At 44.3% G+C, this 20,048-nt stretch overlaps 1 protein-coding gene across 1 annotated transcript; it reads left to right on the forward strand.

Moving 5' to 3' along the window:
* The first annotated feature begins 355 nt into the window (after positions 1-355).
* On the forward strand, positions 356-19,208 carry iftap (intraflagellar transport associated protein). The gene is given in 8 exon segments (XM_084169463.1): positions 356-365; positions 2,890-3,011; positions 3,015-3,084; positions 3,307-3,467; positions 4,468-4,542; positions 4,882-4,945; positions 14,146-14,309; positions 14,576-19,208. Coding segments are annotated over 7 exon segments (705 nt in total). The 5' UTR covers positions 356-365; positions 2,890-2,948; the 3' UTR covers positions 14,684-19,208.
* Positions 19,209-20,048: the final 840 nt, after the last annotated feature.

Here is a 20,048-nt window from a genome sequence, read left to right on the forward strand (position 1 = left end):
AAACAACAACAAAAATGTGTCTGAGTCAGCTGCTGCTTGTTTTGAACTGAAGGCTTTTAAACCTGGGTTGTCTGACTCATTCTAATTCTATGGTCTGATTATCAATGACAGAACCGTGAGTCTTAAAAGGACAAGGCCATTTTACAATGTTTGAACAAGTAGGATTCAAATGTTTTATTTTCAGTCCAATGTATTAATTATTGTTTATTTAGGAACTATTTATTCCAAATTCGTTTATGACCTGCAGAAAATACTGTCAGACAAATTTACCCATGTGTAGTTTTTAATCGATTTCTTTTCATGTCATTAAATAGCCAAAAGACTCATTTCCCAACATTCATTGCTCAAAGCGGATCCGAGCGAAGGTAACGTAAACCAACGCTCTGTTATCAACCTTTTACTCGTATTATAGCTAGCACATTTTCCTTAACACGAGTTAGCTAGCCATTTTGGTAAACAATAAATAATCATAATACTATGATACAAGTGTTAGCTTCGATTGTATTAGCATATGTGGTAGCCTGCTGTGGTCGCCTGCTGTGGTCATGTTTGGCTGGCTAAGCTTAGTTGGAAGGAAGATAGCCAACTAACGTTAGCTAGCTAGCCTCTGCAATATTCTCTGATGTGATGTGCAGAGATATAGCCAAAGATGGTTTAGATTAGAAACTGTGATTTTTGATTAACAGTACGATAAACACCGCAAACCATCTAGCTAGCGTTCTGCTACATTTAATCACGTGAGGTCCCATTGCGATGTCCTGCTCAATTAGACAGTAATAACGGCTATGCTACTTAGCTAACGTTTTCTGTCTTTATGCCAAAGATAATTTAGGACAAACTAGCTAGCTAACTTTACTACAATCCTTGCTATATATAATATATAGCTAGCTAGCTATATGATTAAAACTCCAATGTGACAATGAATGTCTAAGAAATGTAGCTAGCTAGCTATAGACCATGTCTAGACATTCTTGTCACATTGGAGTTATAATCATAGCTAATATCAGTGTCAAATCTCCCATTGAAAGCAGCATTTCAGCATTGCTTACCTCCTGCTCAGGTAGCTACTGTCTGAACGTCTCGAAGAACAATGTTGTGGAATGTTGTAATAAGTTAGGCTAGTCTTTGTGTAGCTTTAGTACTAAGCTGTGTAGACAGACAGTGGTTGACAGAGTTTGTGAAGCTCGATTGACTCAGATGAGTTTCAGATCTTGAGGTTAACTGTCTGTGACCGCTTTTGACAGGCAGGTGTGCTCCCTCTACACTGCAATAACACTGAGCTGGTAGTACAATCACAGTTCATGTAATAACATTTAAACAATGATCTTGTTAAATTATTTTAGAACGTTAATTTGAATCATAGGTTGTGTACAGTAGAGTTTGTTTCTCTGCAAAGAAGAATGTTTTTGTGCTTTAGTGTTGTCATTGCTCTTGTGATTGAACCTTGAAGAAGCAAAGGTAGCTTACAGTTTGAAGGCAATCTGTTTGGAATTAATGGAAATGCCAGCCCTTTATACTGTTGCAAATGTAGTGCACCAATCCTTCCAGCCACTCTCTTCAACTCATCCTCTCTGTTCCATCACATTCTTCTACTGTGGACTCCTCACAGTGAGCGTGTAAAAGCTGGCTTTGTTACGCTGAGTACAGCCACGTTATTGTTGTCAGACTACTTTCACATCTAAGGGAAGGTGGCCATTAGCTCTCTGTCTCTCTCCCTGTGTGTGTGTGTGTCATTACAGCTGTGGAACATTCAGGGGGCCTCATTGTATGTATCCCTTTTTTTTTTTAGCTGGAGAGCCATCATTATCCCCTCTGTGAACAGTTTGGCATTTTCCACACCTCAGTTAAGTGGCATGTGTGTAGTACCATTCTCAGTCAGTGGGACTGTGATTCATGTCCTCACACAGTACACTGAACCTGATGCATGACTTACATTATACTGTGTTGAAGAAGAGGAAGGGAAGAGAAGAGCACAGCTTTATTTCCATTTAATTTATAGTTCTACTCAAGCTTGAATTCCTTTTCTATTATGCCTAACCACTTCTTGTGTAGTCTACTGGAGGAGAGACACACAGACACACACACACACACACACACACACACACACACACACAGTGAGCTTGAAGCAGATGTCTGACATTAGCATAATGTTTTTGTGTTTTTGGAGGGGCTGTGAGAAGGCTTAGGGAGTGTACAAAACAAAGGCTGCAACCACGATTGCCTGGAAGAACGTTAGAACTCAAAAACAAACAAGCAGCGGTGCACCTGTGTCTCTTTGAGCTGTTGCTTAGAGAGGGGGGGAATAACGCATTCCTCCCCTCCCCATTCCTAACAGCTGAATAGGTACTGTGGAAATGTTTTTTCTATGAGTTAAGATAATACACCTCCAAATCAGCACTGAATAACATACCTGCTCAATCAGTCAGTTCCTTAAGGCACCAACACAGTTCTGGTGAAGGTCTGCTTTATGTTGCAGCTGGGTCGGTGCAGTTGCGTGTGTGACAGGCTCAGCAGTGAGCCATGGAGATGGACCCCAGGCCATGCAGGGATTTGCAGAGTATAATTGATAGAACAGAGTAATTTGAAAGTGCTGTAGCACCTGTTTCTGCCCCCGATATAATGTTTCAATACCTGACGAGTCCTTCCCTGCAAGATTCCGGTTTTGGCTAATGGGCGCAGTGACAGTTGTGATGTTCTGACGATCATACTTGCTGCAGTGTTTATCACTGTTTAATGCGATGCTAATGGTTCCCCCTGTAGTGATTGGGATTGAGCAGAGTGTCGGCAGCAGGGTAATTCAGGGTAATTCCACCTGGGCCTAGCTAATATGGCCGCTGTGCTACTGTACTTAACATCTCTCTCGCTCCCCCATTATCCTTTCTCCCCCAGGTGAGCTGTACCCAGGGGTTGCCAGTGTACCAGGCCAACCAGGTGTGTTGGGTGGCAGGATGCCTGGGGTGGAGAGTGGCTCAGGTGGTCTGGCTGATGACCAGGTGGTCCTGGAGGCCCTGTAGTGTTTCTGCAGCTCCTCAGAACAGACCTACGACCAGTTCCTGTCCTCCTTCACACACGGACTGACTCCAGGTCAGTCTCACAGGCAGTTCACACACCTAATTTGAATTGCAAATTGCCCATTGTTTTCCATAAGGATTTTTTGCAATTCAATTGAAAACGGAATTGACCCCAAGCCTGGTCTCAAAGGCCTGCAGGTTGTGACTTTAGAACATGAAGAGCTGATACCTTACAGGCATATATTAAATTGATACAAAGATAGCTGTATTTTCTCTTCTGACCTTCCCCTCACAGGGAGTGCTGGGAGTGGACACACGACTCTGCCCTCCGGACCCAGTCGTCTCTCTAGGGAGATGGAGAGATCAGGGGAGAGGTGGAGGAATGGAGAAGAGGATGTGGCGGAAGAGAGGAGAGGACAGCAGAGTGTCTGCGTCCTGCCTGCTGATCAGGAGGAGGTCAGTGACTCCTGGATCTGTCTGTCTGTCCTACAGGCTTGACTGACTCAAGGCTTACAGCTAAACCCACCCCTCCAGGCTTCAATCACTCTGAAGGCTGACTTTATTACCTCCTCCCCTCCACTCTCCTTCACTTGTCTCAGCCCTTTACTCTCTCTTGTTCTCGTTCTCTTGCTCTTTCTCGTTCTCTTTCTCTTTCTCTCATTCTCTCTCTCTTTGCAAACCTGCAGTCCTACCTTATGACAAAACAAACAAACCATCTGGAGGACTTTGTAGGGGTGTGGGGCATCGGGGGGGGGGGGGGGGGGGGCTTGGTTCTAACTTTCTAGGTCCTTTAAATTAAGTAAAGTTTGTGATTTTAATGATGTAACTATTGGGCCAATAAAGGTATTTAAAAAAAATAAAATAAAATGTATCTCTCTCTCTTTTTCTCTCTGTCGGTCTCCCTTGGTTTATTTCTGTTCCCTCCATCTATTTCAGTGTTTTCCCATTTTCCTAAACCAAATTAGTGGATTGTTTCAGGAGCAGGAAGGTTTACTTCAGATGTGTACATTGGAGCATGAACAGTGCTTAGGACCTCAGGCTATGCCAGCTATTGATTTAACCATGATTCTGATTAAAAGTTCTCTCTGCTGTAATCAATACTACACATCAGGAAGTTACACACTGAAACTGAAACTCTGGGATAGGATCCCATATTTGGTTTACAATTAATTCCACTGGTGATTATTTGGAAGAGTTGAGTGAGCACCAGATCATATAGCATCTGTAGGACTCTTAGAGGCACTCAGCGGTCCAAACACATTCCTATATGTAACTATGTAACAACTGGAGCCATAGAGCAACAGGAGTAGAATGGCCAGGACCCCACAGAGCTGTTAGTGTGTGATGAGATCATAATGACAGTCATACTGCTTGAGCAAAAAGCACAGTGCAGTGGTCATATACAGTATGAGTATCTGGCAGTGAGTATCTCTTTGTGACTGTGGTTTGGTTGCAGATGGAGCTGGGTGCTGGAGTGACTGTGGGCAGCTGTGGAAATGGAGACTGTCGTCCACCAGGCAGAACTCTCAAGGTTGATATTGTGGACTAAAGTCATGTTATTGTAATATCCCAACTGTATTTTAAATATGGGAATAGAATGTAAGATAGTGCATATTCTTTGAAAAATTGCTTGCAATTTGGTATGTATTATTTATTTTTTATCGCTGACACAGGTCACACACATGGACTCATGATGGTCACATATTATAAACGGCTATATACTTTGTCTCAACTATCGATCAAAATACAGCTTTATAACTTGTTTAGTACAGTAGTATACACAACATGAAAAGTAATAATCACTTTCTCTTGTTTTTTTATTTGAGAATTGTTGATTGAAGAGTAACTCTCCATTGTTCTCTGTGTATAGCTGGATAACTACCTGGATTTTGGGGACTTCAGTGAGGAGGAAGGAGATGTAACTGCTGACCCAGGTACAGCGTCTGGTTCTCTAGAACTGATTTCAGATCAGTGCATTGTAGAAGGTGGAAAATAACTTTCTTGGCACTGTATAATGGCATTCTTGTTTTCAAAAACTAAAACTGTTTAATTTCTTCTAAAGTCATCTAAGAGTGTGCATGGATCATCATTAACATTAATTTATCCTAATCTTTCCTGATTACGGTAGAATTAGAAAGTTAGCGGCTTGCCATGCAGTATTGATATGAGCCTTTGAGCCCACAATGCTATTTCACGGAGAATGGTTCCATTAATCGAAGCTTCTTTGACAGTAAATTACAGCGCTCCAGAGTTCTTACATTCTTTTCTCAAAGAAAGGAAAATCTCCAGTGAAAGTAGAATATATTCTTAATAATCCATGTAAAGAAGGAAACATGAAGCAGTTTGCCAGTAAGCCTCAGAAGACATTTAAGAGTTCACCTTGTAATAGGATTTAGTTAATGTCATGTGCATATTATTTCTGTAATAAGGCTAGTCATGCCATTCGTTTGAAATACATTACCATCTATTACGCATTTTCAATACATGCAAATTGTGGCCCGACCCTATAATTAGTGTTAAGGGCAATGGCTCTCTGCTCTGAGGTTTAATGCTCTCTCTGTCCTCATTTAGCAACGAGGGATACATAGGCCTCATTCAAACTACATCTCCATTCAACTGCAGAGGATCAGGGCCCTAATGCCAACCCTGATGCTGAGCCCAACAGTAACAACCATACACCTCCACAACATACTGTGTGTGTGAGGGTGTTTACAATGGGGTTGCAGCCAGGCCTGGTGTGTGTCCTTCCTAACTGGATGGGGAAAGTGGATTGGTAATATAAGGAGAGGGTTGACTAAGGGTGTATCAGTGTCTCATGCCAAACGGTGTAAAAATCACTGGGTGGGTGTCATTGTCACCCTGGCTGCCTGTCCAAGGTGTTGATGCCCACAAACGTCTGACAGTGAACTCCCACCTTGATTAGCATGTACAAAATAATTATCAATGTGCTGTGTGTAAAAGCAGGTGGAGAGGAGGAGGGGAGTGTTGGGGAAGGCGGTTCTGTTGCGTCTTTCTGACACTGAGCACATCGTAATTGCCTTTACGGCAGGATCGATGACCGCTCAGCATCTGAATGAATCTGACTGTCAGGGGTGATGGCTGCGATGGCTTTTACACTTCTGCTGTGATGGATTTTAGTTGCGCCTGAGAACAGCATATGTAAGGTTTTGTTTAGTGTATTAGGATCCCCATTAGCTACTGCACATGCAGAAGCTACTCTTCCCGGGGTCCACATAAAACGTACTTATACATGACAAAGTACAGAACAGTTATAGACAAGAATGACATAAGATATTACATAAAATAAGTAATACATTCATTTTTGGTACACCCATCTAGTACTGGGTCGGACCCCCCTTTGCCTCCAGAACAGCCTGAATTCTTCGGGGAATGGATTCTACAAGGTATGGCGTTCAAACGTTGCTCAATTGGTATCAAGGGACCTAACGCGTGCCAGGAAAACATTCATCACACCACCGCCACAAGCCTGTACCGTTGACACCAGGCAGAATAGGGCCATGGACTCATGCTGCTTACGCCAAATCCTGACTCAACAGGAACCGGGATTCGTCGGACCAGGCAATGTTTTTCTACTCCTCAATTGTCCAGTGTTGGTGATCGCGTGCCCACTGGAATCGCATCTTCTGGTTTTTAGCTGATAGGTGTAGAACCCGGTGTGTTTGTTTGCTGCAATAGCCCATCCGTGATGAGGCCCGATGAGTTGTGCATTCCGAGATGCCGTTCTGCACACCACCGTTGTATTGCGCTGTTATTTGCATGTTTGTAGCCTGCCTGTTAGCTTGTGCGATTCTTGTCACTCTCCTTCGACTCTCTCATCAACGAGCTGTTTTCGTCCACAGGACTGCCACTCACTGGATGTTTTTTGTTTGTCGCACCATTCTTGGTAAACCCTAGACACTGTCGCGCGTGAAATGCCCAGAAGGCCGGCCATTTCTGAAATGCTGGTACTGGCGCGACTGGCACCGACGATCATACAACGCTCAAAGTCGCTTAGGTCACTAGTTTTGCCCATACTAACGTTCAATCGAACAGTAACTGAATGCCTCGATGCCTGTCTGTCTGCTTTATATAGGAAGCCACGTGACTCACTGTCTGTAGGAACAAACCATTTTCGTGAACGGTGTGGTGTACCTAATAATATGTCCACTGAGTGTATATTGGAAAGACACCAGGAGACAACAGAAAATACTATTTACACACTATTCATATATATTTTATATTTGAGATTCTTCAAAGTAGCCACACTTTGCCTTGATGACAGCTTTGCACACTCTTGGCATTCTCTCAACCAGCTTCATGAGGTAGTCACCTGGAATGCATTTCAATTAACAGGTGTGCCTTCTTAAAAGTTAATTTGTGTAATTTCTTTCCTTCTTAATGCGTTTGATCCAATCAGTTGTGTTATGACAAGGTATACAGAAAATAGCCCTATTTGGTAAAAGACCAAGTCCATTTTATGGCAAGAACAACTCAAATAGGCAAAGAGAAACGACAGTCCATCATTACTTTAAGACATGAAGGTCAGTCAATCCGGAAAATTTCAAGAACTTTGAAAGTTTCTTCAAGTGCAGTCGCTATGATGAAACTGGCTCTCATGAGGACCGCCACAGGAATGGAAGACTCTGCTGCGGAGGATAAGTTAACTAGAGTTGACTGCACCTCAGATTGCATCCCAAATAAATGCTTCACAGATTTCAAGTAACAGACACATCTCAACATCAACTGTTCAGAGGAGACTGCGTGAATCAGGCCTTCATGGTCGAATTGCTGCAAATAATCCACTACTAAAGGACACCAATAAGAAGAAGAGACTTGCTTGGGCCAAGTAACATGAGCAATGGAAATTAGACCGGTGGAAATCTGTCTTTTGGTCTGATGAGTCCAAATTTGAGATTTTTGGTTCCAACTGCCGTGTCTTTGTGAGACGCAGAGTAGGTGAACGGATGATCTCTGCATGTGTGGTTCCCACCGTGAAGTATAGAGGAGGAGGTGTGGGGTTCTTTGCTGGTGACACTGTCTGTGATTTATTTCGAATTCAAGGCACACTTAACCAGCATGGCTACCACCGCATTCTGCAGTGATATGCCATTCCATCTGGTTTGCGCTTAGTGGGACGATCATTTGTTTTTCAAAACACACCTCCAGGCTGTGTAAGGGCTATTTGACCAAGAAGGAGAGTGATGGAGTGCTGCATCAGACGAGCTGGCCTCCACAATCCCCCGACATCAACCGAATTGAGATGGTTTGGGATGAGTTGGACCACAGAGTGAAGGAAAAGCAGCCAACGAGTGCTTAGCATATGTGGGAACTCCTTCAAGACTGTTGGAAAAGCATTCCACATGAAGCTGGTTGAGAGAATGCCAAGAGTGTGCAAAGCTGTCATCAAGGCAAAGGGTGGCTACTTTGAAGAATCTAAAATCTAAAATATATTTTGATTTGTTTAACACTTTTTTGGTTACTACATGATTCCATATGTGTTATTTCATAGTTTTGATGTCTTCACTATTATTCTACAATGTAGAAAATAGGAAAAAAATAAAGAAAAACCCTTGAATGAGTAGGTGTTCTAAAACTTTTGACTGGTACTGTATGTCGGTTTGAAGTGTGTGCAAATATATTATACAAGTGGTTAGGCATTTTCAACATACACATGTTTCTTAAAAAGACTAGAAGAGAAGTAGTCAATTTCTCCTCAACCATGAAAGACTATCATGCATGCTGTTGATGTTAGTTCTGTGTGTGCAGTAAAGGGCAAGGCATGCTGCTTTGTTTTGAGCCAGCGTCAGCTTTGCTAGTTCTTTCTTTGCTACACCTGACCATATTATCGGACAGTAATCAAGATGGGACAAGATCAGAGCATGAACAACTAGTACAGTTGATCTTTGTGTCAAAAACGCAGAACATCTTTTTAAAACAGACATACCTCTCCCCATCTTCACAACAACTTTGTCAATATGACTTGACCACGATAACTGACCATCCAATGTTACTCCTAGGAGTTCAGCTTCTTCAACTTGTTCAATGGTCACACCCTTTACTCGCAACTCCGGCTGAGGTTTAGGTCTAAGAGAATGCTTTGAACCAAATACAATGCTTTTATGTATTTAAGACCCGTTTATTTTTTATTACCCATTCTGACACTGACTGAAGGTGTCTATCTCCAAGACATAACAACCCACCGTAGCTGCGGCCTCCAGGGGATTTTTGTCTTTAGTTAAAACATCCTTAGAGAGTACATCCTAAGTCTCCCGAGTGGCGCAGTGGTCTAAGGCACTGCATCGCAGTGCTAGCTGTGCCACTAGAGATCCTGGTTCGAATCCAGGCTCTGTTGTAGCCGGCGCACAATTGGCCCAGCGTCATCCAGGGTAGGGGAGGGAATGGCCGGCAGGGATGTAGCTCAGTTGTTAGAGCATGGCGTTTGCAACGCCAGGGTTGTGGGTTCGATTCCCATGAGGGGCCAGTATGAAGTTTAAAAAAATAAAATAATGTATGCACTCACTAACTGTAAGTCGCTCTGGATAAGAGCGTCTGCTAAATGACTAAAATGTAAATGTAAATGTACTTGTTTACATACACACTAATAATTCGATATTAAACAGATTTTGTCAGTAGCCCGAGTGTGGAAATAGTCATGTAAACACCTTACTCTGCTTATCTTAATCGGTGTAAGGTCAAAATCAAAGTAAGCATACACCGATTAAAACACCTGGTTTTCTGAGCAATCTTTCTAATTATTAGGACATCTTAAACAGCTTAATCGGCGTTCCAGAGGTGTATTTGATCTGCGCATGTGGCAGCAACGGTAGCACAAGCCTCCCTCTTATGCGTGAGTGACGTGAAATCGCAAAAACTAAAAGTATGCATCTTAGAAATAGTTGTCATATACAAACTTTATATGTCCGAACTCAATCGAATAGGCTTCGCAAAAATAACATGATCTCTGTGGTAGAACGTTTATTTTGATTGTCGATTTTCTGCATCGAAAGTCCCATCAGGTAGCCTGATTTCACATGTGCCCATGTAAACAGGATTATTAGGGAAATTGTTAATTTTGCAAAGCATGTAAATGTTTTAAACTATTATATTAATCTGACTATCCACAATAATAATATTGTGTGCATGTATCCGTGCTCAATGTGTGACTTTCTCATCTGCACATACTACACAAGGTGATGTCCCTTCACCCACTCATGCTTCGTCTTGCTTCCTCCTTATCCTCCCTTCTCGTCTCCCTCCACCTCCCCTCCCTTGCTCCGTCCTCCCATCCCAGTGTGACTTTCACAGTGAGAGTAATTAGCTGTTTAATTAGGATCAACACCGGCCCTGTGGCTGCCAAGCAAAGGAGAAGTGTCAATATTTAATGGTCTCTGCTCCTCTCTAATTGATTTAAATTCCCTTTTATGAACGCACAGGGACACATAATTGTATACCTACCCTCTCTTCGACAGTTGTCTAGGCCTTTTCAGTCTTATCGCTCTCCATCGCCCTGATGTTTTGGTCAGGGTCCTATTATCAGGAGTGTGTTTTGAGTCCTGCTATTTGAGGCTCCTCTCCCTCTCTCTCTCTCTCTCTCTCTCTGTGTTCTCTGTGTTCTCTGGATGTGGGTTACATTAGCTGGCTGACAGAGATGATTACAGCCGACCAAGGCCTTTTAATACAGATTAAATCTCCTCCACCCATTGATGTCTTTCATATGCCTGCCACCCAACCATCCCTCACCTGTTGCCTGTGACCCTTTCTCTCGTGCTGCTGTTGAGTCCTCCTGCTGCGTGCTGCACGATCTGTATTCTGGAGAAACTGTCAGAGGAAATATGGGTTCATAGTGTGGCTCTGCATTTTGATAGAGATCCGTTTCACTGCAGAGTTACAGCAGGCTTAGTGGGTCCTGTTTGGATTAGTGTTGTCACGATACCAGAATTTTGTTTGAGGGCCGAGTGTCTGCGGGTTTTCGCTCCACCCTTGTACTTGATTGATGAATTAAGGTCACGAATTAGTAAGGAACTCCCCTCACCTGGTTGTCTTAAAGGAAAAAACAAAAACTGAATAGTATAATTAAGCAATAAGGCCTGAGGGGGTGTGGTATATGGCCAATATACCACGGCTAAGGGCTGTTTCCTAGCACGATGCAACGCGGAGTGCCTGGACACATCCCTTAGCCGTGGTATATTGGCCATATATCACAAACCCCTGAGGTGACTTATTGCTATTATAAACTGTTTATGAACGTAATTAGAGCAGTAAATACCCATTGGATACGGTCTGATATACCATGGCTGTCAGCCAATCAGCATTCCGGGCTCGAACCACCCAGTTTATAATTGAACTTTTTGCCACCAGCTCCTGATATCAGGGCATAAAAACACAAGTCTGTGCACTGAATTAGCCTAGTCCGCATGTGCGCCCAGCAATATCCTGTCCCACGCTTGTTTTCCCCGGTTTTCCCTGGCTAAACTGGCTGGCTAGCTGAATGAACTATGCTAGTTTTCGTCCTCATTGCCAAACTTCATAAATACTGCACCCTCAACTTCAAAACTCCGTTGCTAGTTATACAATCATGTAACTAAGAAATTCGCTGGAAATAAAATTATTTATTGTTTTGTTGAATAGTCATGACTGATTCGAGCCATCGGTGGCGAAGGATATCATTGCTACTTAATGCGGATGCAAGTTCAGTTTTGAGATCCACCGTTATTGGCGTAGGGTTAGCTGGACGTTTCTGACTGGTCTTGGAACTGTGTCAATGGGCAGCCTCTCGACGCTTGACTCAATAGTATATTTAGTGATTTTGCCAACACAGCCAGATACAGTATGTACACAGTTTTGTACCCTTAACCTTTTTTAAACTATTTGTTGATTTAATCTGACTTTATTAGTATAATGAGTAATCCAGGAATGTCACAAGTTAATTGACTCAAGAAAATAGCAACTCTACAGAGCGCCAATGGCTACAATGAATGGCTAAATGGGTCCACAGGGCTCCTCCTCCTCACCACTCTATAGATAATCTTTGGGAGAGACGGGAGAGAAGACTGAATAAGTGAATGAATAAAGTTTTTGGTGGCAATCAGCTTTGAAATCAGCATATTTTGCCTTCTGGTTTGCATACACACAAAGTACAAGGGTAGTGAATGGATGTTAGCTTTAGCTGTCATCTAGCATGGAAAGTTACCGGTAGCTTCCAGCTTTGTAAGCTATCTTCTTGCAATGTAAAGTGTTCTAGCCTTTATGGACATTGTTTTGCGAACAGTAATTAACAGTTTCAACATTTCTACATGCCGTGTTGCATTATTCAAGTGTGTTATGAGTAAGTGGAGCAGGCACAGTGCGTGCTATAATAAGGGGTCGGCTGCGCAGATAGACAGGCGTGATCCCTGAGACACATTTCACAGAAGTACCGAAAGTAAAAAATGTATATAGTACCAAACCGTTTTTCATGTTCTAGTATCAGAAAAGTACTGACGTTTTGATATACCGTACGACACTAGTTTGGATGTGTCTTACAGGAGGAGCAGAAAGACAGATTCTCCTGGAGCGTGTTCTGTTGAGAGAAAATGTTTTGAAATGGAGTGAAGCATGTAGGTGCTAAATTAAAGGAAAACTCCACACAAAATGACAATCTTTTCATTAGTCCACTGTTGATACAGTCCCAAAAGGGTTTGCATGTCAGCAGTCAAGTTTTCAAGATATTGGACTTTCAAGAAGCAAAGTGACACTTGCCCCAAAAAATTATCATATGATGCAAAATGCATCATCATGATGTGTCAAGTGACACTTTGGTTCTTGAGTGTCTAATATCTTGAAAACCTGACTGCTGACATGCAAACCATTTTGGGACTGTATCCAGACTTGGTGCATCGGTACCGCTTGCCGTGCGGCAGCAGAGAGAACAGTCTATGACTTGGGTGGCTAGTTTCTTTTACAATTTTTAGGGCCTTCCTCTGATACCGCCTGGTATAGAGGTCCAGGATGGCAGGGAGCTTGGCCTCAGTGATGTACTGGGCCATACGCACTACCCTCTGTAGCGCCTTGTCCAGATGGGACAGTGTGGAATGCAATAGAGATTGCGTCATCTGTGGATCTGTTGGGACGGTATGCGAATTGGAGTGGGTCCAGGTTGTCTGATGTGAGCCATGACCAGCCTTTCAAAGCATTTCATGGTTACAGTGAGTGCATTTAGACAAGTTACCTTGGTGCTTTTTGGGCACAGGGACTATGGTGCTCTGCTTTAATCATGTAGGTATTACAGACTGGGTCAGGGAGAGGTTGAAAATGTCAGTGATGACACTTGTCAGCTGGTCAGCGCATGCTCTGAGTACACGACCTGGTAATCCCTCTGGCCTTGTGAATGTTAACCTGTTTAAAGGTCTTACTCACATCGGCTACGGAGAGCGTGATCACACAGTCGTCTGGAACTGCTGGTGCTCTCATGCATGTTTCAGTGTTGCTAGCCTCGAAGCGAGCATAGAAGGTATTTTGTTATTCTGGTAGGCTTGCGTCACTAGCCACTGGGCTTTGCAGGAGTTGTATTAGGTTACAGCGTGTAGTGTTTACTGAGGTGAGAACAGGAGGAGGTAAAATCATTACTCGTAAAATGATAATTTCTATGCATGATTTCCTAGTGATACAATTCAATTGTGGTGATGAGCAGCCCTTTCCAACCTACTGGAGTCTGATTTTAATTGAACAACGAGTTGCTTCTCATTTTCTGTAATTTGATTGTTACACTTCTGAATTGTGTTTGATGATGGCACAGAACAAAGCCATTGCGATAATCATTTGCATAATGCTGTCCTTACTCTGATCTTCTGGAAATAATACAATGGCTTACCTCTTCAGGAGACAGACTGACTGAATCACAGTTAACTACAATTAACTCACTTTTCAAGGAGTGCCACTTGAAAAGGCCGGCTTCGCTGAGTGAAAACTTAATGGTCAGTTCAGTCTCACTATGTGAATCCTATTCAAGCCACACTGTGCATACCATCAAAGAGGGGTCCTAATCCTGTGTGAGGTTCTCTCCTTCCGTTTCAAGTGACTGAGGAAGGACAGCTAGAAGCAGAAAGAAGACACTGTTGAGTCCTCATCCTGTTTGTCTTCTCTCCTCTTCTCTCAGATGGTGGGGTTCGGGTCCTACCAGGGGAGGTGGAGGAGGACCTCCCTGCCTACCTGCCCTCCTTCTGTCACCTGACCCAGCTGGACCTGACCTCCACAGCCAGGAGGACGGGGACACGGCCGGGGACACGGGGAATGCAGCAGGACACGCCACCACATGGACAGGTACGAGGAAGGACAGTCACTAAGCTATGACATAAAGACACTAAGATGAAGATTACATTTACCCATCCCAGGAACAGCTTAGTTGACTCCGCAATTAGTTGACCAGGAAAATGGGACTTGCAGTTTGTACATTTTGTTAGAGAGTTATGTTAAGCAGTCATAAGTGTGGTTATTTCAACCACAGTCCTTCTGTGCTGGCGTCATGCGAGAGGGGTCTGTCTATATACAGTGTAGGGAACTTAATTTGTGTCTTTGACTTTTCACAGAGTGACAGTGAAGAGGTTTTGCCTTTCAACCTGGATGAGAACTTTGACTACGACAATGTTGTGCTGTCTAGGAAACATCTCCTACCACAGTCCAACGCTGGTGTATGACCTCTGTGCAGGGACCACTGTCTGGGAGATCCTTATGTCATACCACATAAAATTACCCAACTTACCATCTAACTGGAGTAATACACCACTCCTGAAAACAGCGTCCTTCCTGTCATTCCTGCTACTAAGTGGAACATTAGAACAGAGCAACACCAAATGGCACAGTTTATCCAAATTCTCTCCTCAGGGAATCAGGAATAATCACACTGTTTTGGACCTGAGGGCTGTGAGACTGGTCACTGATGAACGACGACACACAGGAACATAGAGGCTTGGCCCACCAGGGATCACACAGCAGAAATGCTGTGTATTTGGGTTTATGTGTGTAAGAGTTCATTTGTGTGTATGTGCGTACGCGTGAGTGAGTGAGTGTGTGCGTGTGTGTGTGTGTGCTCGTACCCCACTGGGTAAACACCCTGTACTGTAATTAATTCCCTGTAAGTACAGCCTGTGTCTCACTGTGCCTTTCCATTGGAACAAAGAGCTCTGGGAGACGCACTGAGCAGGCTTCAGACCTGAAAGCACACGCCAAATATTTCCCCCTATGTCAGTGGTTCCTTTGTGATTTGACATGTAAAGTATTTGTGTGTGTGTGTGTGTGTGTAAGAGAGATAGTTAGTGTGCATGCAAGAGAGTGAGAAAGTTTGACAGGGGTTGGGAAGAGTCCATACTGCAGAAAAGCAGAATACATCTTCCAGTGCAACTGTTGGTTTACTTTAAAACATTAAGAAGAATGTGTGCAGCGCGACGCGTGCAGCCTACTCCGTCTGAACGCAATGCATATTTAATGGCTGTTCCTGTCACCTCACATTTAATTGGTGGGTGGCAGGGTTGGAACAAGCCTAAAGAGGACAAGACCTTTTCACAGTTATGTGTTAAAAGTTAAAGAGCAGACACATTTGAAAAGCTAACATTCAATGGAACACGGTTCCTTGAGTTGTATGGGTGAGCTGACATTTACATTGCCTTCAGAAAGTATTCACACCCCTTTAGAGTGGCCAGAAAAAAGCCATTGCTTAAAGAAGAAAATAAGCAAACACGTTTGGTGTTCGCCAAAAGGCATGTGGGAGACTCCCCAAACATATGGAAGAAGGTACTCTGGTCAGATGAGACTAAAATTGAGTGTTTTGGCCATCAAGGAAAACGCTATGTCTGGCGCAAACCCAACACCTCTCATCACCCCGAGAACACCATCCCCACAGTGAAGCATGGTGGTGGCAGCATCATGCTGTGGGGATGTTTTTCATCGGTAGGAACTGGGAAACTGGTCAAAATTGAAGGAATGATGGATGGCGCTAAATACAGGGAAATTCTTGAGGGAAACCTGTTTCAGTCTTCCAGAGATTTGAGACTGGGACAGATGTTCACCTTCCAGCAGGACAATGACCCTAAGCATACTGCTAAAGCAACACTAGAGTGGTTTAAGGGGAAACATTTAAATGTCTTGGAATGGCCTAGTCAAAGCCCAGACCTCAATCCAATTGAGAATCTGTGGTATGACTTAAAGATTGCTATACACCAGCGGGACCCATCCAACTTGAAGGAGCTGGAGCAGTTTTACCTTGAAGAATGGGCAAACATCCCAGTGGCTAGATGTGCCAAGCTTATAGAGACATACCCCAAGAGACTTGCAGCTGTAACTGCTGCAAAAGGTGGCTCTACAAAGTATTGACTTTGGGGGTGTGAATAGTTATGCACGCTCAAGTTTTCTGTTTTTTTGTCTTATTTCTTGTTTGTTTCACAAAGTAGTAGGCATGTTGTGTAAATCAATTGATACAACCCCCCCCAAAATCAATTTTAATTCCAGGTTGTAAGGCAACACAATAGGAATCATGCCAAGGGGGGTGAATACTTTTGCAAGCCACTGTATGTTTTGGGCAAATCCAATACTACACATTACTGAGTACCACTGCATGTTTTCAATTATAGTGGTGGCTGCATCATGTTATTGTCACGATCGTCTAATGAGGGAGACCAAAGCGCAGCGCGTTGAGCGAACATGACTTTATTTGGTAAAGTACACGAAACAAAACAAAACACGATCGTAAAGTCCACAGTGACAATGACTGACAAGGAACAAAAACCCACAACACTAAGGTGAACACTGACAGTTTAAATATGGCTCCCAATCAGAGATAACGAGCCGACAGCTGACACTCGTTACCACTGATTGGGAGTCACACGACCAAACAAGGAAACACAACCAAATACAACACAACCAATACCAAACACAACCAAATGAACACACCCTGGCTCAACATACACAGTCCCGGAGCCAGAGCGTGACAGTACCCCCCCCTAAAGGCGCGGACTCCGACCGCGCCTACACCCCAAATAGGGAAGGGCTGGGTGGGTATTGCTCCTCGGAGGCGGCTCCGGCTCCGGGCTTGACCACCACCCTACTACAATCCCCCCGTAGTGCCCCCAGTCCGATCTGACCCAGTTAGCTGGATCAGGACTGCCGACGCGCACCCCTGGCTTGGCGCGTGAGGCAGGAATGGACCGGACCTGGCAGACGATACGCACCCTTTGCATGGTGCGTGGAGCCGGAACAGGCCTCACCAGGCTGAAGACTCGCATCCCTGGCTTGGTGCGAGTAGCAGGAATGGGCTGAATCCGGCTGACGACTCGCACCCTTGGCTTGGTGCGAGTAGCAGGAATGGGCTGAATCCGGCTGACGACTCGCACCCTTGGCTTGGTGCGAGTAGCAGGAATGGGCTGAATCCGGCTGACGACTCGCACCCTTGGCTTGGTGCGAGTAGCAGGAATGGGCTGAATCCGGCTGACGACTCGCACCCTTGACTTGGTACGAGTGGCAGGAATGGGCCGGACTGGGCTGGCGACGCGCACCACAGACCTGGTGCGGAGAGCAGGAACGGGCAGAGCCGGGCTGACGAGACGCACCACAGGCTTGATGCGGAGAGCAGGCACGGGCCGTGCCGGACTGACGACGCACACCACTGGCTTGGTGCGGGAAGCTTGGATGGGCCGGACTGTACTGGGGACACACACCACTGGCCCTACACCGGGATCTGGAACGGGCCGGACCGGACTGGCAACACACGCCAGTACCTCTCGCCGTGCCTCTACTTCCTCCATCCCCTCTTCGACCAGTGGCCCCCGTAACCCGGCGGCCTTCTCCGGCAACCCACTGGGCCGCTCTATCGCGGCCTCCTGCTGGTCCGACGTCGTGAGCCCCCCCCTAAAAATTTTCGGGGCATCTCTCCTACCCGTGGACCAGGTCTCCATGTCCCTCGCCAGCCTCTCGCCCTTCTGCCATAATGTCAAGCCCTTCTCTTCCTCACTCGGCTTGACCCAGTCCAGGAGGCGAAGGAGATCTGTGAGGGATCTCCCTGGCGATGGCTCCTGGACACGCTGCTTGGTCCCATCTTGGTGGGTTTTTCTGTCACGATCGTCTAATGAGGGAGACCAAAGCGCAGCGCGTTGAGCGAACATGACTTTATTTGGTAAAGTACACGAAACAAAACAAAACACGATCGTAAAGTCCACAGTGACAATGACTGACAAGGAACAAAAACCCACAACACTAAGGTGAACACTGACAGTTGAAATATGGCTCCCAATCAGAGATAACGAGCCGACAGCTGACACTCGTTACCACTGATTGGGAGTCACACGACCAAACAAGGAAACACAACCAAATACAACACAACCAATACCAAACACAACCAAATGAACACACCCTGGCTCAACATACACAGTCCCGGAGCCAGAGCGTGACAGTTATGGGTATGCTTGTAATCATTAAGGACTGGGGAGTTTTCCAGGATAAAAAAGAAATGGAATTGAGCTAAGCACAGTCAAAGTATTATAGGAAAACCTGTTTCAGTCTGCTTTCCACCAGACACTGGGAGATTAATACACCTTTTCAGCAGGAGAATGACCTAAAACACAAGGCCAAATCTACACTGGAGTTTCTTACCAAGAAGACAGTGAATGTGGCCGAGTTACAGTTTTGATTTAAATCTACTTGAAAATCTATGGCAAAACCTGAAAATGGTTGTCTAGCATTGATCAACAACCAATTTGACAGAGCTTGAATAATTTTGAAAAGAATAAATGGCCAAATGTTGCACAAACCAGGTGTGGAAAGCTCTTAAGAGACTTACCCAGAAAGACTCACAGCTGTAATTTCTGCCAAATGTGCTTCTCCACAGTATTGACCCAGGGGTGTGAATACTTATGTAAATTAGATTTCTGTATTTAATTTTCAATACATTTGGGGGAAAAAATTTAAAAATTCACACTTTGTCATTATGGGGAGAGAAGATGGGTGAAAAAAAGTATATATTTAATCAATTTTAAATTCAGGCTGTAACACAACAAAATGTGGAATAAGTCAAGGAGTATGAATACTTTCTGAAAGCACAGTATGTACTATGTATGATGCTCCAATGTATTTTTCTCTTCTCTGTGAAAGCTGATACTATGTGGTAGTTCTATAGGTGTATACATCATTGACTGTAGTAATGTATTATTATTGTTTAGTAAAGTCTGTACCATATTGTGTTTATGTATTATTGCTTACAGGATCATAGCAAAGATCATCTAGGAAAGCAGATTAGTATTTAATTTTGCATTGGGAACTTTCAGTTTGTGTCCCTTAGCTGAGTGTGTTTATGGTTAAACATCTCATGCTACTCCTGTGCCTTAGCAGATGGAGCAGGCTCCCCTCCCCAGGTGCTCTTGTTGTCTGTGGTACTGTGTGTGTGTGTGTGTTATGGGGGCCGTGACCACTGCCCTTCGGTTGGTGCTACCCCACCAGAAGCCAGGAATGGGGAGGGAGATAAGGAGGGCAACCCCCCTCCTCGCCCCCGCAGGCAGCCTCACCCAGCCTCCCACAGCTGCAGCGTTAGTGGGCCACCAACGGCAGGTAACCCCCAGGTGAGGAGGCTGAGAAGAAGAGGAGAGGAGAACACAAAGAAGAGCACTGCAGAGAAGAAATGGTAGAGACTAGTATCTCAACTCCTCCAGCTTGGTACATTACTGTGAGACCTGGGTTCAAATACTATTTGAAATAATTTAAAATTACTTTAGCTGGGCTTAATTGAGCCTGCCTGGCGCAATGGAACCAAAAGAATAGTCTTAAACCCCACTAATCTGGCGCTCCAGGCAAGCTAAAGCAAACGCTTGAAGAATTGGAAATATTTAAATTAATATTTGAACCCAGGTCTGTTACCCTATGACCAAGTATCAGTGGCATTTAGTGTGTGTGCAGAGTGGTTAATTGGTATGTTTGTGTGTGCGGTCTACTAACTTAGTAGAAATGCAGAGCAGACATTAAATCAGAAAAACAGCCTTCCCTTCACATTATTAGCTCTCAGCATTAGACCAGTCCTACATC

Source organism: Coregonus lavaretus (assembly GCF_964263955.1).
Source record: "Coregonus lavaretus genome assembly, chromosome: 9".
NCBI lineage: Eukaryota > Metazoa > Chordata > Actinopteri > Salmoniformes > Salmonidae > Coregonus > Coregonus lavaretus.